Source organism: Tursiops truncatus, chromosome 11, assembly GCF_011762595.2.
Source record: "Tursiops truncatus isolate mTurTru1 chromosome 11, mTurTru1.mat.Y, whole genome shotgun sequence".
NCBI classification, from domain to species: Eukaryota; Metazoa; Chordata; class Mammalia; order Artiodactyla; family Delphinidae; genus Tursiops; species Tursiops truncatus.
This window is the reverse complement of record NC_047044.1, coordinates 96,744,448-96,770,547: the sequence shown is the minus strand read 5'-3', so window position 1 is coordinate 96,770,547 and position 26,100 is coordinate 96,744,448. Positions and strand designations below refer to the sequence as shown.

Genomic DNA, 26,100 nt, shown 5'->3' with positions numbered 1-26,100 from the left:
TTTGTAACAGCATCAACTAAAACAATGGGAAGCTTATGCTTTTTTCTGTAGGAAGATAAAAGAAATCATATGCCCATGTTAAATCTTCCTAGAACACTAGGCCAAGGGACCTGAGGTGTTTTCTTGCCCATCCTACAAGCAAAGAGTCAGGGCCGTGTTTTCAGCGTGACTTGGAAATGTTCTGTATCTTCCTCCAATCACCTGCCCCTTCGTACCCTTCTCATCACCCTGCTGACTTGGAAGTCCTCTAGGTATCTAATGCTTATTCCTCCTCCTGTTGAAACTTAAGTTCTTTCCTAGGGATCAATGGAAGCACACTGCCATGTTTCCACTGTGGCCTAAGTGTCCAGCGTTCCTTGGGCCCCTTTTTCTCTCCCCTCTTCTGTCCATAGGCTGGATGCTCTCCAGGGGTGGAGGGGATAAATGGATCCGTGAACAGAGATGCCCTACAGCTCAGACTGGGGCCGCAGGGCCCAGGCCCTATGCAGATTTTCAGTGGAATCAACCATCCCGCAAAATCCAAAACCTTGACTGCAAAAGGCAAGAAGACAGTAGAAGAATGGCTACAGTCACAAACGCTGGCTTCCTATTGAATGGGCTGGCAATTTTGTCCTTGGACAAACTGCCCAGCTCCAGCATTCCCCGTGACAGCAACGCGCAGGACTTCTTTGGGAATGAAAGAAAGAAACTCAGCAGCCCGGCAATGAGCCCTCATTTGGACACAAAGCGATCTGCCTGAATTTTTTTTCAATTCATTGCATCTCAGAGCCTCAGTTTCCTCAACTGTCAAGCAAGGGGGTCACCTGACTAGCTGAAAGTCCCCCCCCCAGCTCTGACATTCCCTGCTTTTGTGATTCCAAGAAGGGCCTGGGTGGAGAACCATAAAGAGAAGACCCCCGTCTCAAGCCAAGAGTGAGAAGAGTTGTTGGCTATTTCGATACTGGGATTGGGAAGCTCCTGGACGCTCCTTCCAGTTGCTAGGCAACTCCAAGCAAAGGATGATGGGAGGCAGCAGAGAGGGCAAGAGATGTCCTGCCAAAGGGGATCCAGGCTTCCTCTCCCCCTCCCGAGCCCACCACACCTGGTTCAGCACCTGGTTAGCCGGTTTACTTACAATGCGGCTACGGGTAGCACTATCAAAGAAGGTGTCCTCGTCCTGAATGTTGTACCTGGCGACACCAAGAAAGCAGGTCAATTCATTTCATTATCCTTGTCCTGGGACTACTGTCACCCCAGGCCCAGAGCAAACCTCTAGAAAGCAACATAGCAAGATGTGTAAGCCACACACACACTCACAACATTTACACTCTTGCTGACCCAGTAATTCTGAAAACTTATCATAGAAATGTATCACTGGGAAAATTAATTCAGCGGAAAAAAAAGGTCCGTAAATGAAAATGTTCATTACAAACTTACTTATAACAAAGACTATGGAGCTAAGACGCAATTCCAAAACCTAAAGGATAGATTATCATATAGCCATTGAAAATTATAATTATGAAAACTTTAGAAATACTGTAGAAAAAGTTAGACTATCATAGAAAAACATTATACTGTGATGAGTTTTAAAAACGAAAGTATATAGAAAGGATTCCTGTGTGTGGACAAAGACAGTAAAAACACAACAACGGGGAACTCCCTGGCAGTCCAGTGGTTAGGACTCAGCACTGCCACTGCCGAGGGCCCAGGTTCAATCCCTGGTCAGGGAACTAAGATCCTGCAAGCCGCACGGCGTGGCTGGGAAAAAAAAAAAAAACAGAAAAACAAAACTCAACAACAGAAAAGAGTGCAGTTTCAGGATGTTGGGCTTATAACTTTTTCAAATTTTCATTTAATGTTGTCACTGTTGTCACAGCAATTAGATACCAAACTCCCAATTATGCAAGACCTGTGACTGTTGTAAACTTCAAATGTTGACCTTTCACTCAAAAAAACACCTGTGTGGAATAAAGACGCAGACGCAGAGAATGGACTTGAGGACACGGGGAGGGGCAGGGGAAGCTGGGACGAAGTGAGAGTGGCATGGACATATATATACTATCAAATGTAAGGTAGATAGCTAGTGCGAAGCAGCCGCATAGCACAGGGAGATCAGCTCGGTGCTCTGTGACCACCTAGAGGGGTGGGACAGGGAGGGTGGGAGGGAGGGAGACACAAGAGGGAAGAGATATGGGAACATATGTATAACTGATTCACTTTGTTACACAGCAGAAACTAACACACCGTTGTAAAGCAATTATACTCCAATAAAGATGTTAAAAAAAACACCTGTGTGACTGTCCTTAGGGCACTGTGCTGGAGGGCACACAGACACCTGAACCATGCCCCCGGCCCCCTGGGAGCCCAGCCACTGGGGATGGGGGCGGGGGGTGTTTCCAAGCAATTGATGCAGAGGAGAACGTGGACACATGCAGACCATTGCTATGAAAACTCAGAGGATGGAGAGCATGTTCTGGCTGGGGGTGAAGAACTGGCCTGGGGATCACAGGGGCTGAGTGAACGGAGCCGTGTGGGAGGTGGCCGGTCAGATGCCAGCGCCGGTGTGGAGACAGGGCCCAAGGAAGGGGGGATGTAGAGGAGGCTCAGAGTGCAAAACAACAGCCGGCCAGGAGGTCAACATGCCAGTCCCAGTCCAGCCACTTCAGCTTTCATGACCTTGGACAGATCCTGGGCCTTGGTTTCCTCTCCATAATAGAGGGATAGTTATATCTGGACGGCCGCTTCACAATGGGAGTGTGACACTGTGATTTATAATAAATATATGTTTTGGTCTTTATCCCCTGTGCTCACAGCTTCCCAAGCCCTAGGAATTTTCTGAGCCATGAGAGCCATTGAGCATTTTCTGAGCCATAAGAGCATCTTTTGTTATAGTATTTGGTCTCCCGTCCTCAGTTCCTGAAATTGCTTCAGAGCCATAAAGGTGACAGGAGTGTCATGTTATTCATAACAAGCCCCTTTCAACCACCAGTGAGTTTATGTTAATGAGGTGACTTTTGGAAAGCCGCTAAGGATAGGGCTGGTTGCCAGGGAAACCACCAGGAGTTAGGGTTGGAACTTTCAGTCCTACCCACTGATTTCCGGGGAGCAGAGCGGGACTGGAGGTTGGATCAGTCACCGATGGCCAATGATTTGATCAATCACGCCTATGGAATGAAACCTCCATAAAAATCCAAAAGGATGCAGTCTGAACAGCTTCTGGGTTGGTGAATCGAAACGCTTTCACGCTGAGCCCGAAACTCACGAGGACAGAAGCTCCGTTGTTTGGGACCTCGCCTTATGTAGCTCTTCACCTGGCTGTTGACCTGTATCCTTTAACATCCTTTATAATAAACCCGTAATCCAGCGAGTAAACTGGTTTCCTGAGTTCTGTGAGCCACTCTAGCAAATTAGTCGAACGCAAGGAGGGGGTCGTGAGAACCTCTGACTTGTAGCCAGTCGGTCAGAAGCACAGGTCGCAACCTGGACTTGCTTAGGCATCTGAAGTGCGGGGCAGTCTTGTGACGCTGAGCCCTCAGCCTGAGCAATCTGATGCTATTTCCAGGTAAACAGTGTCAGAACTGAGTTGAATTGTAGGGCACCCAGCTGGTGTCGGAGAATTTCTTGGTGGTGCGGGAAAACCCACACACACATTGGAACTGGTGACCAGAATTGGTACCAGAATCGTTAAGGGGTAAAAACTCAATGAGGGAGCATATGCATGTGTACAGAATTGTTATCTAACACGGCAAAGATGGGCAGAGATGGTACCCAATGAATGGCAGAAACACAGCCCATCGATGCCATCTCCTCCAAAAGCACAGATCCTGTATCTTTTCTTCCTTCCCAAGCCCATTCCTTTCCCTCTCTCACTGGATTCTCTCACCGGTCTTGATAGTTTCTTATTTTGTCATTAGCAAAATAGCAAAATGCTAATAATGTCATTAGCATTAGAATTAGCACTTGGCTTCTGCATCTCCCACTTCCCAACCACGACTCCCCCTTCCAAAGGCTTCCCAAAAGGCCATCCCTGAGAAGAAAACCTATTCCCTCCCCTCCTCTGGGTCAGTGAGGGCACGAGCTGGCAGCTGAGAAGACAGACGTCCAGAAGCTTCATCCAGCGTCTCTCTGCATTATCACAATATCTTGAAACCCTGTTAGACTGGGAACACAGCAGAGTGGTTTCCCTGCAGAAGGTAAACAGGTATCGGACCACTTTGCTCACAGAGTCCCGAAGTTTCTGGCTGTCTGCTCCCTGATTCTCCATCCATCACGCAAAGTGACTGAAATGGCAAGTTTTCCCAGAAGCCACGGGATGAACATTCAAGAGCTATCTGCGATCATCTCGCTCAGGGACAGGGATTGGGAAGGCAGACACACGGAGTATGCCAGCCTGAGAGCAGGCTTCCTCCCCCATCTCCCAGGCACCCGGGCACTCGGCTCATGAGCTGAGGCCCCAGGTGGTGCTTAATGTCCCTTCCCATCCCCCAAGCGGCCCCACCTCCAGAGTTCCAATACTCACAGGTACATTTTCTCCCTGGAGAACGGGTAGGAGAGGTTTTTCATCCTGTCGTTACTGTGCTCGGGCACTCGGGGCTTCAGGGGCGCGCTCAGCTTCTGCAGGATCTCGTTGAACGTCTTCGCGATGCTGCCTTCTGACTTGATCACGTACCTCTACGACGGCAAAGCCACAGGTGTGAGGAGGAGGCCTCGTCCAACGCTCAGAGGAGAAGGACCCACAGCCAGAGCTGCAGGGGGCTCAGATTCCCCCTGTAGGGGACACTCTGGGGAGAGGACGAGACTGGGGAAGCCAGCAGGAGGGTCCTGCCCTTCCTCCCCTGCTTTCACAAGGTGGTGAACCCCCTCAACTGTTTGTGCGAATGGAGGTGACCAGTGCAGGGAAGGAGGAGCGCGGTGACAAGTGCAGACTTTCTATACATCTTTGTTATACCATCACAGAAGACCTACTGTGTGACCGTCACCATACTAAGGGCTTTACTCAAATGAGCTCCAATGCACACTGCACCCAGCCAGCTAGATAATATTACGCTCCTGTTATGATGAGGAAATTAAGGCTCAAAAAGGTGAGATGAGTCAACAAAGGTCACACAGATAGTAACTGGGCGACTGCTTGGATCTAACTCGTGTCAATCCAATCCCAAGTCTGTACTCTCCAACCACACCACGCCCCTATGTGACGATCCAGCATCACTTCTCTTGTGCTCTTCTTAGGAGACATCTGATAAATGAGTCTGCTGTCAAAGTACTAAGCACCTAGCGAGTACCTGCCTCGAGTAAAGCGCTGCGTCAGTACCAAGATCATCACTGGTATTTATAGTACCTATGGTTTTTCATAACGTACAGAGTCGTCTGCGTACACTATAGCTTCTGGTCTTTCTAATTTACGGATGCTGTCATTGAGACACAGAGGTTGTACTTGTCATAGCAAAGCTCTGGTGGATTAACAATGGCCACAGATTTTTCCTCCACACAAGTTCTCCATTCAAGAGGTGGCATCTCTGTTTCCACCCCCTTAAGTCTGGATGGGCTCTGGGGCTGCCTGCCCAGTGCAGCAGAAGGGACACTATGCCAGTTCCACCCTTTAAGAAGATGGGCAGCTTCTGCCTTGGTCTGCCTTGGTCTCTTGAAGCTCTGAGCCGCCTGCAGGAAGTCCGAGGAGACGTGCGGAGAGGACTCAGACAGGGAAAGGACGAGGTTGAGCCCAACCTTCTGCCCACCCTGCCAAGCATCAGGCGTGTGAGGGAGGCTTTCCTGGACATTGCTGTCCAGCTCAACCCCAAGCCGAATACCACCACATGACCCCCGTCAACACCACGTGGAGAAGAATCACCCCGTCTAGCTCTGCTCAAGATACTGAGCAAAAATTCATAGGACAGAATAAAATGGCTGTGTCTTACTGAGTAAGCTGGGGCTAATTTGTCCTGCTGCAGTAGATGACCAGATAAGAGTCACAGCCAGACCCTCCGACTGGAAAGCCGGCTGTGTTCTCTATCAAGATATCCTTAAGATGCTTAAATCTAGAGCGGCTGTAAAACATGTACAAAACACTTGTAATATTGATGGAGAAAAATGCCACAAAAGACACGCAAAATGCTTTGAGGGCTCAGAGAAAGGAGACAGCACGTCCAGCTGAAGAATCAGAAAAGTGCTTCCTGAGGAGAGCAGCATTTCTGTTGGGACTTGAACAGAAAGGGAACCTTCTTTTGTTTTTCTGTTCTTTAATAAAATCATGATAATCAGTGGGAAGGGGGAGAACCTCCCCAATCTAAGGACTGAGACACAAGCCCAGTTTATTTGTTTCTTCTGATACACTTCTCTATGCCTTTTGACTTAATTTCAATCACAAAATTAACACAGTTCTAGTAAACAAAGAAACCAAAACCAGGGACTTCCCTGGCGATCCAGTGGTTAAGTCTCCACGCTTCCACTGCAGGGGGGCACGGGTTCAATCCCTGGCCAGGGAACTAAGATCCCACATGCCATGCGATGTGGCCAAAAAAAAAAGAGACCAAAACCAAAAAGTATATTAACTAACATTAACAGCTTCCTTTCACTTCCAATCCCATCCCATCCTCCACTGCAGAGGAAATGTCCATTCACAATTTGGAGTATGTTTTATACTGACTCTCTCCATACGTATTATATGTAACTGAATCCCTTTCCAAACACACCTGTGATCATACTTCACAGGTACGATGGTATAATTCTACAATTTGCTCTTCTCGTTTAGCGATATATCCCGAGTACGTGTCTTTCCAAGTCAGTCCACGTAGAACTACCTTCATGAAGGCACCATATGACACAGTGGGTACGAGTTCTAATTTGTTTAGTCACTTCCCTAGTGATGGGCATTTATTTTAGCCTCTACATGTGTTTTATCTTCTTTGATCATACTTCTCTTAACCTCACCTTATACATACTTTTAATGAATCAGGCTCGAACAGGTATCAGCAAAGACATTCCAAGCCAACCAAAAAAGTTAAAAAGTTCAAGCTGGATTTAAGAAGGGTTCACAGCCTGGTTCTTTGGTGCTCGGGTTCTGATGGGGGAATGGTGACGGTTCACGGCAGAAAGGCACACGGAGACCAGTGCATGGAGATCCCACTGCACGAGGCGACGGGAAGTCAGCGAAGGGTGTGAACAAGAACAACATCAGAGCTGTGAATCAAGAAATTCATCAGGTGGGTTCTGCACAAAGAAGGAGCCAGCCTTCTGAACCGAGGGAACCGTTTACTTCTGGGAGCACAGACCATTTCTAAGCATCTCCTATGCACCTGGCTTGATGTACATCAGCACTGATCTTAAAGACGTGCCTCTAAAAACCGAGAGGGGTTGGGCTTCCCTGGTGGCGCAGTGGCTGAGAGTCCGCCTGCCGATGCAGGGGACACGGGTTCGTGCCCCGCTCCGGGAAGATCCCACATGCCGCGGAGCGGCTGGGCCCGTGAGCCGTGGCCGCTGAGCCTGCGCGTCCGGAGCCTGTGCTCCGCAACGGGAGAGGCCACGGCAGCGAGAGGCCCGTGTACCGCAAAAAAAAAAAAAAACAACGAGAGGGGTTAAGAATCTCAGTCGAGATCACACAGAGAGTGTCAACCAGATAATAAGTGCTGGAGCCTCGGAACCTTGTGGCAGAGCCTGCGACCTTGGCTGCTCCACTCTACTCTTCCTCTGCCGCGACGTGAGTGAACATCGGGGGAAAACAGTGTGCACCTTACTCTACTGCCCCTACTGTTATAAAGCTCTTGACCCTCCTGCCATCGGTCACCTAGATGCAAAGAGCTCACCTCTGGGGCATCCTTGGGCCTGGAGGGACAGGGGCAGAAAGATGACCCGTTCACCGTATCCCAACACATCTCACGGGTCATTTAGGGCAGGTTCCAACCACGCACGTGTCCTGCAGCGTGTTCACCATACCCGTAACCATGCGTCTTTAAAGGGCACGTGCGTGGCAATTCCAGTTTCAGAGCAGGAGGGAAGCTGACTGGCTCTGCATCCTAGATGCCTTGGAACGACAGACTTGGACCGACCGAGGGTGTTTCTCCTCTGTCCACTTTCCCCATGTCCACCTCTGGTTTCCTAGTCTAAGGAGGCTTCAACTACAGCAATAACTGGCTTCCCACCTCTCTTGCTTAGGGCTGCCGGATTTAACAAATAGAAATGCAAGAAGTCCGGTTAAATGTGCATTGGAGGTAAACAATAAATTTTAACTTTTAATGAAACAATTTTTTCATTAAAAAAGACAACCGGAGGGCAGACTCACATAAAAAAAATTATACGAGAGCCACAATAATTTTTTTGTCTAAGTATGTCCGCTGCAGTATTTAGGACATACTTATGTTGACACTAAACAAAGTATTCATTGTTTATTTGAACTTTGGGTTTAACTAGGCACGCTGTATTTTATCTGGCAACCCTACTTTTGTCCACCTCTAATTCGGTCTCCACGTTGGAGCCAGAGTGAAGTTTCTGAAGCAAAAATCTGATCATGTCACCTCCCTGCGGAAAAGGCTTCAACCATCACCCATTGCTCTTATGATAAAAACCAAAATTCTCCACGCAGCCTGGGGGGTCCCGTAGAAGTCTCCACCTTCTCCTTGCCCCACGGTCCCCTGCTCACTGCACCCAGCCACCAGCCTCGGGCAGCATTTTTAGTACTCTATACCCTTCACCTCCTCCCTCCCCCTCACCAACCTGTGTTCACACTTGAGTTCTCACTCAATCGTCACTTCCTGGGGGAAGTCTTTCCTGGCTTCCAGACAAGGTCAAGCCCCATCTTCACAGCCTTTCGAGGCCCCAGTTCCTCGCCTTCACAGCACTTATCGTAGCTATGATTTTACATTTATTTGAATGATTATTTGATTCATATCCAGCCTCCCCACCAAACAGTCTCCACGAAGGCAGGACACCGTCCAACCATCCCCTATGGTTAAACGAACGAACGAATGATAAATCTCTGGGGACCCAGCAATGATGACAGCAGTTGCTGCCGCTGCAGGAGCCCAGGCCAGGGACAGAACAGTCGTCAGGTAACAGGCCCTGGTAGAGGGAAACCAGGATGGAGAAGAAAGCCACCGCCCAAAGCCACCGGCCGGCCGAAAGGTCTCCGGGCCTGTCGGCACCAGCTGCAAGGGCGCGCGGGGTTGCCCAGTCCCGGCAGAGGCCAGGAGGGCCTGTATTCCATCCACGCGGATTAACGACCAGCACCTGCCCCAGGGCCTTGTCCTGGAAGACGGTCAGCTGAGCGCCTCCGAGCTGGTCTTGAACCTCCTCCTAGCAGTGGGTCTGGCAGAGCTCCCTAGAGAAGCGAGCTAAGGGGAGTGGGGCCTGTGGCATGTTTCTGGAGGGACCAGGGATGGGACCAGGATAAATCCTGACTATTCCCTGATGGGGGGAGGGGTGCTCCAAAGCCCTACAAACAGCATCATTTACCTCCAGGAACAATGTAAACGGTGCAAAAGGCCAGAGTCCCAGCAGAACCGTCAAGGCGACCTCCACCCCACAGCCCTGACGGAGGCCCTACACACACCCAGGCAGACGCAACGGCCCATGCCCACAGTCAAACATGGCGGGCGGCCCCATGCACGCTACCATGGACGCTAAGCTTGGAGGACAGAGGACCTGCCTCCTGCCTCTGTGCCTTTGCACGTGTCGTACCTATTCCTGGAACTTCTCCCCTCCCTCTCCACCTGAATGACCCTCCTTCTCCTCCACTGGGCTCAGGTACCAGCTTTCCCAGGAAACCCTCCTTAGCCACTCTCCTGCTGCCATGCTTCCTTAGCAGCCTGTGAACGAATACCTGTGTCATAACGTTTGCCACACTCACCTCTAACTTGTGGTTCACGCGTCTGTCTCCCCAACAGACGGTGGGCATCTGGGGAGCAGGGAGCATGCCCTGTGCACACGAGAGGAGCACACTAATGTCTACGGAGCAAATGACCTGGGTCCTGGTCCTTGCTGACGCTAACGAGCTGTATGACTCTGGGCAAGTGGCTCTCCCTCTCAGATTCTTCATCTCTAAAGAGAGAATTGGGGAACTTCCACTTCCCACAAGGACGGAGTAACAGGGACCAGATTTATCCTACCTGAACCAACCAAAACACCGAGAGAAAAAAAAAAAAACATGAAATAATGGTTGCTCTGGTCGGAATGTTTGCGTCCCCGCAAAATTCATATCCTGAATCCTGATGCCCAGCGTGATGGCTACTGCACAGTGGGGCCTTTGGGAGAGGTGATCAGGTCATGAGGGTGGTGCCCCTGTGAATGCGATTGGTGCCATTATAAAAGAGACTCCAGAGAGCTCCCAGCCCCTTCCGCCATGTGAGGACACAGCGAGAAAGTGCCGCTATGAACCAGGAAGGGGGCTCTCGCCCAACCAGGCTGGTACCCTGGTCTCAGACTTCCAGCCTCCAGAAGAACTGTGGAAGTTCTGTCGTGTACACGCCTCCCGAGTCTGTGGTATTTTGTTAGAGCAGCCCGAACAGACTAAGAAAGCACTTTTCACGATACTGGACATTGATTAAGCAGTAACGAGCTCCTGAGAGACAGGAAATGAAAATGGTGACTCCTGGGATCGCTCCAGCTCACTGCCTAGAGAGAGGTCCAGGGCTGAGGGGCAGGAAGGGGAAGCAGGTGGAGGCCCACACACACCCCGGGCCGAGCAGCCTTAGCTGTAGGTCTGGGGAGACCAGGGCAACCAGAGCTCCCAGGACAGCGCAGCCAAGGGGAGAGAGCTTCGTGAAGAACCCTGCAGGCAGTCCTCTTGGAGCACTGGGCGGCGGGGTGCAAGGAAGCTGCCGGACGCTGGAGAAAACCCGTCTGCAAGGGTTGGGAACGGCCCCTGTCCCCACCGGCCAGGATGGAAAGCTCACCATTCGAGGGGCGCTGGGTAGAGTCCTGGGGTCCGCTCACCAGGGGGCATAATTAGCCCGAGGCTGAGCCCCGCTCCAGACCCACGTCACAAATCACAAAAGACAGAACCTGACTAAACGGCTTTGGAAGTACCGTCCAAGTGTGACCTTCTTTGGCTTTAGACGTTTAATGAAAAAGACGCGTTAATTCTCAGCACAGACATGTCCGGGCACCTCCTGGGTGCCAGGCGCTGAGCCTGGGGGGTGACTGGTTGATTGTACCAGAAGCTGAAGCAGCATGGCGACGAGGATGACCCCTCCACACGCAGGACGCCCACCCTGGAATCCCACAGGCCCACCCAGCAGCATCGGCCTCGCTACGTTACAGACAGGGAAACGGAGACTCAGAGGGGCAGGGAGCCGCCAGCGTCGGGTGACACCAGGCCTCAGAACCCAGGTTTCCTGACTCCCCTATCCAGCCTCTCTTCTTAAACCTCAGATCCTTGGAAGGGCGGCGTGGTCCCCGAGAAGGCAGAAGGCCGGAGCTCCCTCTCAGCCCCCGCCAAGCTCAGCAGCCTGGCTCTTCCCCCGTGTTCCGCAGGGTCCACAAAAGGCGCCCCGACCCTCTTCAGTATTGTTAATACAATCAGCAGAAGCATCGTTATTGCTGTTATTCTTGGACAGTGGAGAACAAGGAACATCCTCAGAAATGGCAAGACACATGTTCACCAGCTGTTCCCCATTACGCCCTCCCCGGGTACACGATATGCCTTTCATGTGCTTAAAATCATAAATAATTTTTAAAGTATGTTGCTCTTATTCTTTATTCCAGGGCTCAAATGTGGTTCTCATAAAAGTCTGCTTTGGCCTCACTGTCACAAGCTAAGAGGTTTACCGAAAGGCCTTCTTTTCTTCTTTCTTCCCCCGTCTCCCTCAGCCTCTCCCCTCCAGAGGGGCACGGCAGTGTGGTCTCAGGGCTAATTTGTTTCCTTCCTGCGCTGGAATCATGTTCCTTCCCAGGATGCAAGGAACTGAGGCTGTAGTGATTGTCTATCGTGGACAGATACAGGCTGCTGTCCCCATTTTACAGGTAGAGAAACAGGCACAGAAAGTTTTACTAGCATACCCGAAGTCACGCAAACACTAGGAGATCCAATGACCCCCCCCCCCCAGAAACATCAAGGGAAGGGAATAACCATACGCGATCTAAATAAAATAATCTTGATTATCCACGAGTCCCTCATCTGCAGTGATCTAAGAGGGCCTCTTTCTGCAACTCGTAGGAAAAGTCAGCAGGAAAAGCAGCACCAGGCCTAAAGGTGGAAAGCAAGCCAGCTGTGAGCACGTGTGTCCGCTTACACCCCACGGCCCAACAGACACTAATCCAGACTGTCTTCTCCTTTCAGCGTTCCTGTGCGCTCCTCTGCACCTCCGGCCACTGGGTAACTGAGGGTTGACTGAGCTGAAGATGATCACCTGCTCACCTCTCATTTCAAAAGGCTCAGACACACAGGGAAGCCAAACTGTGGAAGGTGCCTCTGCAAGCTGGACCGGGGTGGGCGCCTCCGGACTAAAGAAGTTATGAGGAAGAGAAGCTAAAGGCGCAGCAGAAGAGGTCCGCTGTTCTCACGCCCCGTTGGCGCCTGGCGGGACAGGCGGAGGGAGGGATGCGCGCAGACGTGCACGCGCCGAACCCGGATCCGAGGAGCTCCGTGCACAAGCCCAGTTACCCACGCGAGCGAGCGTTAAACCGCCCACCAATCCAAATGCAAGCAGCACCAGGAGCCACTAAGCTCAGCTGCAAACTGGAGCCCAAAGGAGCCTCTGCGGGCGCACCAAGAACAGGAGCTCATCAGTCCCTCCATCCCCACCAGTGCCTACGGGTCCATTTCCCATCCACGGCCTCGCCGAATGCAGCCAGTGACAGTCACAAAATGCACATTCTCTGAGGTCTGACTCCGGATTCACTTACGGTTTTTAATTCTGTTTCAGTATGTCTTCTACACGTGAATGAATGTTTGCTGACTTTTAAAATGTGGGAGAACTCCCAACTACTTACATGGCTCACAAGCCCCCTTCTGAGCCACGCCTCCTGCCTCCTCCCAGAGGCTCAGCCGTCACCCGCCCTACCCCCCACACCGCAGTCTCCACGCCGCGCGCACTGGCCTCGCCTCCTCCCGGTTCCCCGCACAGGCCGGGGTTTTCTTACCTCGGGGCTGGAGGACATGCCCTTCCCTCGCCCAGGAAGGTTCTCACCTGCCCCCCAACCTAGCCAGCCCTCTGGTCTCAGTTCAGATGGCCCCTTCTTGCACCCTGGCCCCCATCGAAACTGGTCTCCTCTGGTTGGCTCTTTGTCTGTCCTGCTCTTTTTCTTCTGTTGGTGCCTCCAAGCTCATCAACAGCTACTCGACTTCTGAATCCTCCCCACGCAGAAGCCACATGGGCCAGGACCAGCTGTAGTCACCACTGCATCACCTGCAGAGTATCTCAGACATAGTGATACTCAATAACTATTCACTGGGTGGACGGATGGATGGATGGGTGGATGAAAAATGTGACCTTTCAAAGGGCTAGGACCCCTTATACACAGCCATTCCGGGTATAGTCAGACTCTTCCTAAATGCTTTTGGTAACTGAAGGGACTATTGAGGACCCAGATCAGGGACGGCCGCTATGGTTCATGTACCATGACGCTATCTCCCCCGACCTTACAGACAGCCCTGGGGCATCACTCTCCAGTAAGCCACCACCAATGAATCGGGCCTGGTACGTGTGATCCGTTCGTTCATTCATTAACGAATACTGATTTAGTGCTTGCTCTGTACCAGGCCCCGTTCTAGGTGCTGCCGACAGGGTGAAGCCGCCCTGCCCTCCTGGAGCTTCCAGTGTAGTGCCGACAGGGACAATCAAACAAAGACACAAATATGCTACTCAGTATCCAGCAGCGCTGAGTGTTAGAAAGAAAAGAACAAGAGGAGGAGGGTGGAGCGAGACAGAGGTCCGCTTCACACAGGACGGTCGGGGATGTCTGTGCAGGCAGAGACCCCGTTGCGGTGGGAGAACGCGTCCTGCGCTATCTGGAGGTCCCCAGGCAGAGGGAGGGGCAAGCAAAAGGCACTGAGAGGGAAACAGGCTTGGTATCTTGGAGGATCGGTGTGCCTGGGGCGGAGTGCCGAAGTGGGCAGTGCCGGGAAGTTCCTTTCTGTGTCGGAGGTGACAGACACGGCATCCGTTTAGAGGCCCTGCGGAGACACTGTCATTCCCGGCCCCTCTCTGACCAGCAGCCCTTTAATATCCATGGCAGGGATCACACGACACCCTCGGGTTCCGGCCTGTCCCCGCACAGGACGGCTCTAGTCCATGGTGGCACTCTGACTGTGCACCCTGTCCCCATTCTTGGGGCTCTGATCCATTGTAAGCAGGTAAACGCTTACCAACCACCTGGGTGTGGAGGGTCGAGTGGCTGATTTGGAAACTTCACTGATGTCCGTGGTGTAAATACGCCCGCCGTGGCCAATTTCAATCACCAATGGTGCAAAGACCAGCCTGCAAAGTTTCTGAAAATGTGTCAGATCTCAAGAGCCGTTATGCACCAGCACATCACTGAGGCCAGTTCTTCCTGGGTAAGAATAATTCTTCTGTGAGCTCCAGGTACCAGAAGCTCACTGCCTCCTCCTCCTGTCTCCCCCTCTCCCCCCACAGGCCCCTCCCATCCACCCACAGAGGCAGCCACGACCAAGTCAGGCCCCCCACTCCCACATCTCCTACTGAAGAGCCCAGTTACTCAGCACAGTGCTGGCTTACCACTGCTGTCCTGGCGGGGCCAAGCCAGCCCACCCGCTCCCACATCTCCTACTGAAGAGCCCAGTTACTCAGCACAGTGCTGGCTTACCACTGCTGTCCTGGCGGGGCCAAGCCAGCCCACCCGCTCCCACATCTCCTACTGAAGAGCCCAGTTACTCAGCACAGTGCTGGCTTACCACTGCTGTCCTGGCGGGGCCAAGCCAGGCCCCCCACTCCCACATCTCCTACTGAAGAGCCCAGTTACTCAGCACAGTGCTGGCTTACCACTGCTGTCCTGGCGGGGCCAAGCCAGGCCCCCCACTCCCACATCTCCTACTGAAGAGCCCAGTTACTCAGCACAGTGCTGGCTTACCACTGCTGTCCTGGCGGGGCCAAGCCAGGCCCCCCACTCCCACATCTCCTACTGAAGAGCCCAGTTACTCAGCACAGTGCTGGCTTACCACTGCTGTCCTGGCGGGGCCAAGCCAGGCCACCCACTCCCACATCTCCTATTGAAGAGCCCAGTTACTCAGCACAGTGCTGGCTTACCACTGCTGTCCTGGCGGGATTATTAGTAGCTCTCTCACCCTCAGAAGGGCCCAACATTGGACGACAAATTCTATCCACTGCCCTCTGCTCTCAGCACCACCTGCACAGGGCCCAGGGTCCAGGTCCCAGCCAGCCCATCTGGCAGGAGCTGCCCCAGTTCAGCTGGACATGACTTGAGGCTTTCAAAAGGAAAAGCACCACTTCTCTTTCAATTTTTTTTCAACCACGAGCCTGAAAACAAGTTAATTTTAAAAATTCAAGTTCAGGGCTTGCCTGGTGGCGCAGTGGTTGAGGGGCCGCCTGCCGATGCAGGGGATGCGGGTTCGTGCCCCGGTCCGGGAGGATCCCATGTGGCGCGGAGCGGCTGGGCCCGTGAGCCATGGCCGCTGAGCCTGCGCGTCCGGAGCCTGTGCTCCGCAACGGGAGAGGCCACAACAGTGAGAGGCCCGCGTACCGCAAAAAAAAAAAAAAATTCAAGTTCATTTCCCATTACACGTTTTCCTATTTTTGGCATCACTGTCTGTGAGCCCTGAGTCAGGCCTGTCTGCTAACAGCCCGGGGCCTGCGGTCTTGCCAGGCCTGAGCGCATGTCCGCAAGTTGGCCGGGAGCCATCTCGGGTTCCGCAGGGTGACAACGGCATGGAAGTGGCACCGATTAATTTTTTTCTGAATTTTGAAGATAAGAAGCATTACAGAAAACAAAAAAGTGTAAGTCAACGTGTTCTGCGCTCTTTCCAGCCTATGTAAGTGGCAATCAAAGAACGGGCACCAGAAAGCCCATAAAGATATCAAATGTAAACCCAAGCCTCTCGGCTCCATCGCTATTGAAAACAAATGCTCGGGACAGGCAGTGACAGCAAGGGGAGTCCCACCCACAACTCGCCAGTGTGAACAGCTACAGCTCTGGTTCCCTCCAGCCCAGGATTATTGCAGAGTACATTCTACAGACCACTGGTTTCCCAAGATACTAAGAGGCATTCAGCAGGAAAAGGGCTGGACAAAGCTGAACCATTTCCTTTACTGCAGGGTTTTTAGAACTTTTAATTGGTCAAATAAATTTTAATATTAGTGTTTCTACAGTTTGTTAGACCATGGAAATTTTTTTAAACAAAAGGTTATCATTCTACAGTAATACACTTTGAGACCATGCCACCTCCAGCCCAGGTATAGATCCTTCACTAAAGTGAGAGGGTAGGAGCATGGCTTTGGAGTCAGACAAAACAAGTTTGAGTCCTCGATCTACCTCCTTGAAGCTGTGTGACTTCAGATAAGTTTATTAAACTGTCTGAGCCTCCGTTTCCTCATCTATAAACTGGGGCTAGAGCTAGTACCTACTTCATGCTGCTGTTGTGAGGATAAAAACAAATAATGCACGTAAGGTTCTTACCAAAGCACACAGCACACAGGAAGCATTAGCTTTATTTAATTCATTTCATTTAATTATCTATTTACTCAATTCATTTAATTATCTATCAACTTATATCTATGGTTACAAGATTTTTCATCTTCAGATATTTTGTTCTGATTGATCACTGATGGATCATCGAGACTGGTTTTATGAACCTTTCTCCTCAAAGTCAAAGGTAAGAATTATGAAATGTTTCAAGCTTTAAAACATGCTAACATCCTTATTTACAGATACCTCTTACCAAGGCAGAAGTTTTCACTTGAACCAACAATCATCCTTAGAAACAGAACTATAAATGGAAAAACAGTTGTTGAACTGAACAAGCAGCTCTTCTTAGCCACAGCGAGTGTCCCTCCACGATCCGTGCTAAATTGAGCCTCGCCTAGACTCTCCAATCTCATCAAAGCAGGACGGAATGTGAGACATCCAAGGAGATGCAGAAGGACGCTTGTACAAAGACTCCTCTAAACACCCTCAAAACCCAGCATCAAGAAGTGAGCAAGCCTATTTCAAGCAATCTCAGAAGATGCAAAGTGGATTCTTGGGATGCAGAGCAAGCCAACAAGCCTGTCAGAGAACCGGGTCCAGGCCTGTCTACTTATTGTTCTCCTGCCCAGAGGAACGTGGTAATTGTTCCCTACGGCTGCCATAAGAAACTGCCACGAACGGGGTGGCTTCAAACAACGGAATTCTACTTCCTCACAGCCGTGGAAGCCGCAAGTCTGAAATCGAGATTCCGGCAGGGCTGTGCTCCCTCCAAAGGCTCTGAGGGAAAAGGCCGCCTTGCCTCTCTCCGCCTCTGAGGGCCCCAGGCATTCCTCGGCTCAGGGCCACGTCGCTCCAGTCTCTGCCTCTGTCTTCACACGGCCTTCTCCCCCCGTGTTTGTGTGTCTCAAATCTCTCTTATAACGACACCTGTCACTGGAATTGAGTCCCCCCACGAAGTCCAGGATGATCTCTTCTCGAGATCCTTAACTAATTATATCTGCAAAGACCCTTTTTCCAAATAAGATCAAATTCACAAATTCCAGGCTTAGGACTGTGACATGTCATTTTTGGACACCACTACTCAACCCACTACAAAGAGGATTACAGACCTTAAAAGTACAAGCCTTGGGCTTCCCTGGTGACACAGTGGTTAAGAATCCTCCTGCCAATGCAGGGGACACAGGTTCAAGCCCTGGTCCAGGAAGATCCCATATGCTGCAGAGCAACTAAGCCTGTGTGCCACAACGACTGAGCCTCTGCTCTAGGGCCTGTGAGCCACAACTACTGAGCCCTCATGCCACAACTACTGAAGCCCACGCGCCTAGAGCCCGTGCTCTGCAACTAGAGAAGCCACCGCAATGAGAAGCCCACGCACCGCAATGAAGAGTAGCCCCCGCTCACTGCAACTAGAGAAAGCCCACGTGCAGCAATGAAGACCCAACACAGCCAAAAAAATATTAAATTAAATTTTAAAAAGTACAAGCCTTGCGATGGCTAATTTCACGTGTCAGTTTGACTGGGCCACAGGGATGCCTAGACATTGGGTTGAACGTTCTTTTGGGTGTGTCTTTGAGGGTGTTTTCCGATGAGATTACCATCTGGATGGGTAGACTGAATGAAAAAGACGGCCCTCTGCAATGTGGGTGGGCCTCATCCAATCAGTTGAAGACATGAACAGAATAAAAAGCCTGACCTTCCTGCAAGTAAGAGGGGACTCCTTCTGCCTGCTGACCTGGACATCAGCCTTTCCCTGCCTTCAGATTCAAACCGAAACACTGGCTCTTCTTGGGTGCGAGCCTACTGGCATTTGGACTGGAACTTACATCGTCAGCTCTCCTGGGGCTCCACCTTTGCCAGCAGCAGACCATGGGACCTCCCAGCCTGCATACTTTCCTGGGCCAATTCCTCATAATAAATATATAAATAAATATATATATATATATATATATATATAAAATATATGTACATACACATATTCTGTTAGTTCTGTTTCTCTAGAGAAACCTTACTAATCCAAGCCTCACCTCTGGATAACTGAGAAGGCAGAGGTGCTCGAGTCCTGGCCTGGCTGAGTGGCCCCTGAAGCTGGGTGGGCACCAGAATCTGGGGGAGGGTCTTCCCGTGCAACTTTTGCAAAAGTCATGGTTACCAGATCAGAATGTCTAGAAAGCCAGTAATAGGTTACTGAGAACAACTTCCAATAATTTACAAAGCTTAATGGAATTAATGTTTTCCTCCTAAGGGGCCACTCGAGCTAACTAAAATGTCACGTTTCTCTGCTTTTTAACTGGAATTATATTAGTCCAACGTGGTAACAATGATTTTCTCACACTCATCAGAAAATGCTTAACGGCAGTTCTGTATGTTTTCAGTTCATGGAAATGAGAAGATGAATTATTCCTTAATAAATGCAGTTTAGTAGATTAAAAAAATATTTCAAAACATGGATTCCACGGAGAAAATTAAAGTCTGAATGGCATTTCTGCTCTAAGCTTTATCCCTGAATTGAGTTAGCGCAGCAGAAATCTACCTACATAACTTGGTAGTACAACCTTTCCTGAACTACAGTTAAACACGACACCCTCCGTTTTTGCCCAGAATCGGTTTAAGAAATGGCCATAGGAAGAACATTCCAGCACCTTATAGAAAACTCACATTTACTGAAAACATGTCCCTTATATTGTTCATGTCCTTTACATAAAATTATGCTTTAGCAACAGGAAAAAGTTCGCCTCATTTTACCAAACAGATGCTTATTTCTGCAGATTACGTAAACCGTAGTCATTTCTGCCTTGGCCACCAGGAAGCTCAGAATGTATTTGTCTCACTTGCATCCATCGCCCTTATTTTCTTATTTCTATGATCATTATTTCCCCTGCACTTCCCACTTCCCCCCAAATTAATGATTCTTTTTTATTTGTCCCCTTTCAAAATGATCCATTTGTATCTATGCTTTTGGTCGTAATCCATCTCAAGTCCTTTTTGGGGACATAGGCTGAGATGTGAATCACATAACCCAGATTCGTGGAGGGAGAGCAAGGTCTCCACTTGTCCCACCGGTTGTCTCTACCCTTTGAAACGGGCGCCTTTGAGCTCTCGTCTCTGTGCCGTGGGGCCTGAGCAGTCTTCCTGTTGGCTTTCCCCGTGATCGCGCTGCAGACCTCGCACTTGGAGCCATTATGTTTACCGATGCCCCAAGGACCCACGCCCTATGAAACAGGAGTCCTCCAGCACGCAGCCCAGAGGCCACCTATTCCTGCCTCTACGGCGAGTCCCCGTCTGCGCTGCTGGCTGCCTGGGCAGATTTCAGAAACTGGACCCAACACTGCAGATGCTGCTGGGAAGAGAAGTAGCAGGGAGGAGCAGTCCCCATCCGGGCCAGCTGTGCGCCCTACACACATCACACGCGAATGACGATACCGAAAACAGTAGTAAGACAGGCTACGCCTCTGCGACAGGCCTCCAAATACATGGTCACTTCTCCTTACGGCAGCCCTCCACAGCACTCATTACTCCTGTTTGGGAGATAAGGGGAGCTCTGAGCCTGCGTTCCTATAAAGGTACCACGGGCTGGAGGTGAACAGCATCTACATGCATGCGAAGAACTCGTAAGCTAAAGTCCTCACAGGCTCCTGGGAACAGCAAACGTGACCCCTGTAATATCAATCATTCTATCAACAAAGCTACGAAAACTTTGACAGACTGGACAAAAGTGATTTCCACCCATCCCAGGCATGTCCCTTCTTCCGAAATTAGTGGACTCTGGCTGGATGAACACGCTTTTGTTAATATGACCAGAACGGACTCTGTTACCTCGTCCCCATCAATTCTCCCGGAGGCGGGGTGCTCGTTCGTATATATTAAAAAGTCAGTGATATATCAACATAGATACTGACCACCTTGGCAAAGAACAGAGGCGAGAAAGCATCCATTTCAAACCGTCCCAGGTTGCTCAGGGCCAAAGGCCAGGCCTTCCTGCCCCCTTCCTGTGCAAGGATGCCGAGTGTCCCTCACAAAATACTGGCTCTTCTGTTGTTGTTTTTGGAAAACAAAGGCTTCCTTCCAAGACTCCCCCCCCACCGCCCACGGTTAATATCTGTGCTCAGGACTCCGTGTCCCTGGACGCATTACTGTGGATTCGTCCAGGTTGGAGATCTTGATGTTGTGATTTCCTCCCCATCTTCCCGGTCTCTCCGGACCCTACTGAGTTGTGATCCAAACCTCCACCGGCCTCCACCAGAATGGTGGATGCTGACCGACCCCACCCCATGCCTCGGTCTTCCTCTCCGCCCACCCCTGCTGCCAGGACGTGGCTGTCTGCGAATGTGGTTTACTCCCATTGTAGTCACTTCCCAAGCCCATTAAAAAGAGGGGAAAATGCCACTGGACTCAGCGCTAGCCCTGCAGACTGCCCCGTCTCGTCCTCACCACCATGCTCCTTTCTCACCCCAGGAACTGGGTCTAACCCGCCCCTGGAATCGGCACCCCACCCGGCATACCAAGTTGTATCCTCCTCTCATGGCTACAACACCCCCTGGGAGGTCAGTCACAAGCCGCTGCGGTCTGTGAGTACAAAGGAGATCTGGGGCCCTGCGGCTGACCCGCAGAGGATGCCAGAACGGTCCACCTGTGTGGAGTCCGGGGCCTAGACACTACCGGGAAAAGTTCCTTCCGTTACATCTGATGCTCATCAGGGCCACCACCTGGCTTTGCTCCCTGGACCAGCATTTTCCCAGACAGAATCTGTGCTGTGCTGTGCTAATGGGCTGCTACTCGACACAGTATTTAATCCGTGCTGGGATGTCGGGGTGTGTGCCTTCTTCCTGTTGTGCCCTGGGCTGTAGACTCTGGGGGCTCTGATGGTTTCTGAGCCCTTCAGGGTCTCTCCACAGACTCCCTTCCTCTGGGAGCTCCATCAGTGTTGGCTGCCTATTCCGTCAGGAGGGAAGGTGACTGGGGAACTAGGAATTGAGAATACACACATAAATGTTTGAGAACACAGACACGGTAATAAACTCCTGTGTTTCCATAGTCAAGAACTGGATTCTTACAACAACCTTCTAAGAAAAACAGGGCAGCTGTCACTATGCCCACATCACAGATGAGGAAACTGAGGCTCCGGAAGATGAGGTGACATACCCAAATCACACAGCAGGTGAGTGCAGAACCCAGGCTAGAAGCCCAGTCTTCCGAGGACTCGACTGATGCAGTGTCTACCAGCCTATGCCTCCAAAATAAAAGGGAAGGAGAGGAAGAAACAACCGAAGGGTCCAACAACAGGTGAATGCATAAGGAAGATCATATTACATATATAAGTACACACACACACATGCATATCATGGAATATCACTCAGCCCTGAGAAAGAAGGAAACCCTGACATCTGCAGCACCGTGGCTGGACCTGGAGCACGTTACACTAGGTGAGTGAGTCAAGGGAAGAAAAGTACTGTATGACGTCACTTACACGTGGAATCTAAAAAGCCAACCTTGTTAAAACAAGGAGAAAATGGTGGTCACCAGGCAATGGGGGTGGAGGGATAGGACAGACGCTAGTTAAGGGTCCAAACTTGCAACAGGTAGTAAATGAGCCCTAGAGATCGAATGCACAGCAGAGTGAACATACACAGCGATAGTGTATCATAACCATCAAAGCTGCTCAGAGTCCGGAATTCAGTGATTCCAGCCACTGAAAAGGATAATTAGGTAACATGACAGAGAGGCTAGTTACGGCTACAGTGCCAATCACGTCACAATCTATGAGTGCATCAAATTAATACGCTGTACACCTAAAATTTACACAAGGTTATACGTCAAATATATTTAAATGATAAAAAAAGCAATGCAAAAAAGCAAAAGAAGGAAGGCGACTCAGAGGTGGCTGCGTCATGCCACGTCCTTGCTCTAGTCACCTCAGCTGCAGATCCAAGTGCAGGTACTTCCTAAACAATAGGTGGTAAGTTCCAATAGGCTTAGTGTATGGGGCACACGAGCTCTGAGGGCAGATGTGTCACATAAGGAAAACTATGCTCCCGCAGGCATGAGCTTGTGGAAGGACAAGCAGAGACCAGAGTGACCAGCACTACTTGGGGACTGAGACTGTGAATAAGGTGAGGAGGAGGTGACAGAGAGAGAGGTGCGGTCAGATGTTCCAAGAACAGAGAGGGAGGCTAGGAGACGGCATCAGGGCATCAGGAGAGAGGTGGAAGGGAGAGGGAAGAAGGGACGGACGAGCATGAGGGCGAGGAAGGATGGAAGAGCAGCGAAGGAGAAGAAGGGACAAAGAGCGGAGAGGGGAAGGGTGCACACTTCCTCTAAGTCTCTGTATTTCCCGCAGAAAGGACTGTCCTGGGGGGAGAAGCAATAGCAGCGGCATTAAAGTTTGCTCACCTTCTTTCCAAGGATCAGCCAGCACAGATAAAAACATAGGAAGCAAGTTATAAACCGAAGAGATTAAGAGAACGTTAGATATTCAGATAGGCCAGAGAAAGGAGAAGAAGAAAAAAATATATATATATATATATATAGAAGGCAGAAGGAAGACAGGAGAAAGAAAAGGGGAAGGTTGGTTAAGTGAGGGCACCCCCAGAGGGAAGCAGACGCCTCCGTCCATAGCTGACTTGGGTCATGTGGCCATCAAATGGGGACGCCATCAGCAGAGGAGGGGCGGAGGTCCAGAGCCAAGACGGTGCCTGCACCTGAGGACAGCGGCGCTGGGAGTGAGGGCTCAAAAACGAGGAGACAGAGAACTGAGCAGTGCAACCGAAGGGGAGAAGGTCACAGCGCGGTCCTCGTGAAACCAGGACACTCAGGCGTGTGGCCCCCAAACATGTACCTTTTACTGGCAAGGTGTTTGTAGCCAACATTCATGCTCACGCTTGTTCACTGTTCAATAGTCATTTGTCCTCCTGCCACGGGTGTGTTATCCACCTTAACAGATCTATAAGGGCAGAACCCACAGAGTTCATCCTTCTGGAATGAGGGGTGCGTGACACAGCACCACACATGACGATATCTGATGAGTGATTTCTGATGAGAACAGTAGGTCTGCTGTAGCGAAGGTGGTGTACACACAGCCAGTGACGCTAATCCGAACGTTCTGCTCTCTCTAACCACGCTACTGATAGTGGAGACGGTGACGAGAGAAGGCGGGTGGTAATAGTGGTTGTGTAGAAGGCAGCAAATACGTAGTTCTGTTAATGACGGGGATGGTGAACATTTATGGTAAACGGCAGTAAGAATGATGAAGTCGTGATCTCTGCAAAGCTAGGTCACCACTTGGGAAGTAAACTATTGATGGATGTGTGTGTGTGTGTGTGTGTGTGTGTGTGTGTGTGTCAGACACAGAGACAGATCAACTCTAGATCATTTATGGTTAAACTAGAGTATCACCTGTTCCAGGGCCCTTTCTAGAGACGCCTCAAATAATCAGTCAATAACCACCCTTTCTCCTAAAATACCTAGTAAGAAGAAAGAAGAGTGACTCTGTGGACACATTTCTTTTATCTTTGGAGGTATCTGCTGGATTTTCTTACGCAAGGAAACTGTCACCCAGGAATTCCTTGGGGAATTTTTAAGTTATACATAGACTCCAATGGCTGAAAAGGACCTCAAAAATCATCTGAATGTGTGGCTCTCAACCAAGATGTGCATCAAAACCTCCTGGGGATTTTTTTTTTTCACAATACTGATGCCAAAGCCTCGTTCCATACCAGCCAACTAAATCAAATTACCAGTGGGGTCCGGGCATGAGCACGATGGACACTTTCCCCAGGTGACTCTGATCAACCCGAGTGAGAAATAACCTTCCATTTCACAGAAACCCACGGTCACACCAAACTTAGTGACAGAGTCACAACCAGAAGAGGCGTCTTCATGGCAAGCCTGGCGCTATTCCCCCCGCAAGCTGCCTGCCCAGTCGGCAAGGCTCGCTAGTCTGCGCTCATGGCTACGCTCGCTCTAAAGAAATGCCTGGCCATGCTGGGAGGGAGGGAGAAGGGGGCTGTAACAGAGAAATCAAGAAGCGGGACCAGGGCAACGTGAGCTTCTCGTGGAGCACGTCCTGGCGGTGCTCTGAGGTGACACGATCTCCCAAGCCCGGCCCCTCCCCTCCCATCTCTTCCTCGTCTCCTCCACTGTCCCAAACTCAGCGTCCCCAGGGAGACAAGTGTGATTCCAACTCCGCAGAACCCAGGTCCCACCTGGCCCTGTTCCCGAAGCTATTCACACATCCAGCCAGCCCTCGGGAGGCCCCAAACCCAGAAGAAACATGCTCATACTTTCTTGGTGGGAACTTTGATCTTCAAGAATTCCGCCTCTCGGGCCAGCACTTGCCATGGGGCGTGGATCCGGACAAAGACGGAGCCCTGGCTTTTACTCTGTAAGGGACGAGGAAGGAGAAAGAGAAACACTTAGGAGACATAGCTTAAATTCCTGATTCCCCAACTCTCCCAAACAAGAAGCCCACACCTGTTGTTTCTTCAGTTTCTGGGTTTTGTTCTCTTTATACCTCACCCAGGGTCAGCCCCCTCCCACCCATACCCCATTCACCACTTCTGGTCTAGAAATGCTCTCATCCAGAGTAGGGAAAGGTTCCCAAAGAGTGCTCCCTGGAGCTCTGCTGACTTCAGAGGAAAAGGGGAGTTTAAACAATTGTGTTCAGAGATTTGCAATGCAAGCAATTACAATTTTCACAGAAATCCCATTAACGCTTTTTTTTTATTGAAGTATAGCTGATTTATAATATTGTGTTAGCTTCAGGTACACAGCACAGCAATTCGGTACTTACGTGGATCATATTCCAGTATCGGTTATTACAGGATAATGGGTATAATTCCCTGTGCTGAACGGTATATTCTCATCACCTATTTTATATTTAGTAGTTACAGCAGTTAGTCAGTTTACCTCTGCTGGATTCAGTGAACAGTCTGGAACCTGTCTCCATACAGATATTTTCATTGTTAAGTTTGTATTTTTGTTCTACTATTTCGCTGTGTCATAGCCCAAATCACAAAAGTGGATCACCTGAGCCTAAAAGTAATGACGTAACTAATCATGTAAATGACACAACTCCGTATAATGTCATAAACATAAACCTTGGGCAGGGCTCCGTGTGAATACAGCTCTGAATCTAGGTCCCAGGACAAGTCATTCTGTGAGTGCACTGATTTCACCCAAAAATGGAAAGTAAGGAAAGGAAACACAACGATGAATATCTGAAAATTAGGTTTCACTGACTCAGCAGCTCCTCTGGCCCAGGGCACAGGGCATGCTATAAAAACGAGTCAGATGACAACATGAAGCCATCGGTTTCTTCTCACCTTCAAAGAAAACCTCACACACAAAGGAAAAAAAAAAAAACAACACTTTAATTCATTTTGTCACTAAATGAAAAAAGACCAAAACAAGCAGGAAAAATGGGCAAAAGCCCCATTATTGGCGTGAAGCTTCTGAAACCACCTGCAAAATGAGTTACAAACACTGTTCACAAAGGACGCAGGACAAGCCAATGGCAAAACCCCTCATCCGACGACT

The 26,100-nt window shown here is 50.3% G+C and overlaps 1 protein-coding gene and 1 non-coding gene across 5 annotated transcripts in view; one reads left to right on the top strand and one right to left on the bottom strand.

Moving 5' to 3' along the window:
• The window catches only part of ANO2 (anoctamin 2), a 339,121-nt gene that overhangs the window by 237,789 nt on the left and 75,232 nt on the right, over positions 1-26,100 (bottom strand). For 3 of the 4 annotated variants that reach the window (XM_033867162.2, XM_033867161.1, XM_073789126.1), the window contains 3 exons: positions 24,846-24,944; positions 4,499-4,650; positions 1,115-1,169 (listed from right to left, as the gene is read on the bottom strand). In XM_033867162.2, the coding sequence (XP_033723053.1) occupies positions 1,115-1,169; positions 4,499-4,650; positions 24,846-24,944 (306 nt within the window). The remainder of the gene's footprint in view (positions 1-1,114; positions 1,170-4,498; positions 4,651-24,845; positions 24,945-26,100) is intronic. The other variant, XM_033867163.1, reaches the window with a different exon arrangement.
• On the top strand, positions 1,637-1,709 carry TRNAG-GCC (transfer RNA glycine (anticodon GCC)). Its single transcript has one exon. It is a non-coding gene; the product is annotated as a tRNA-Gly (tRNA).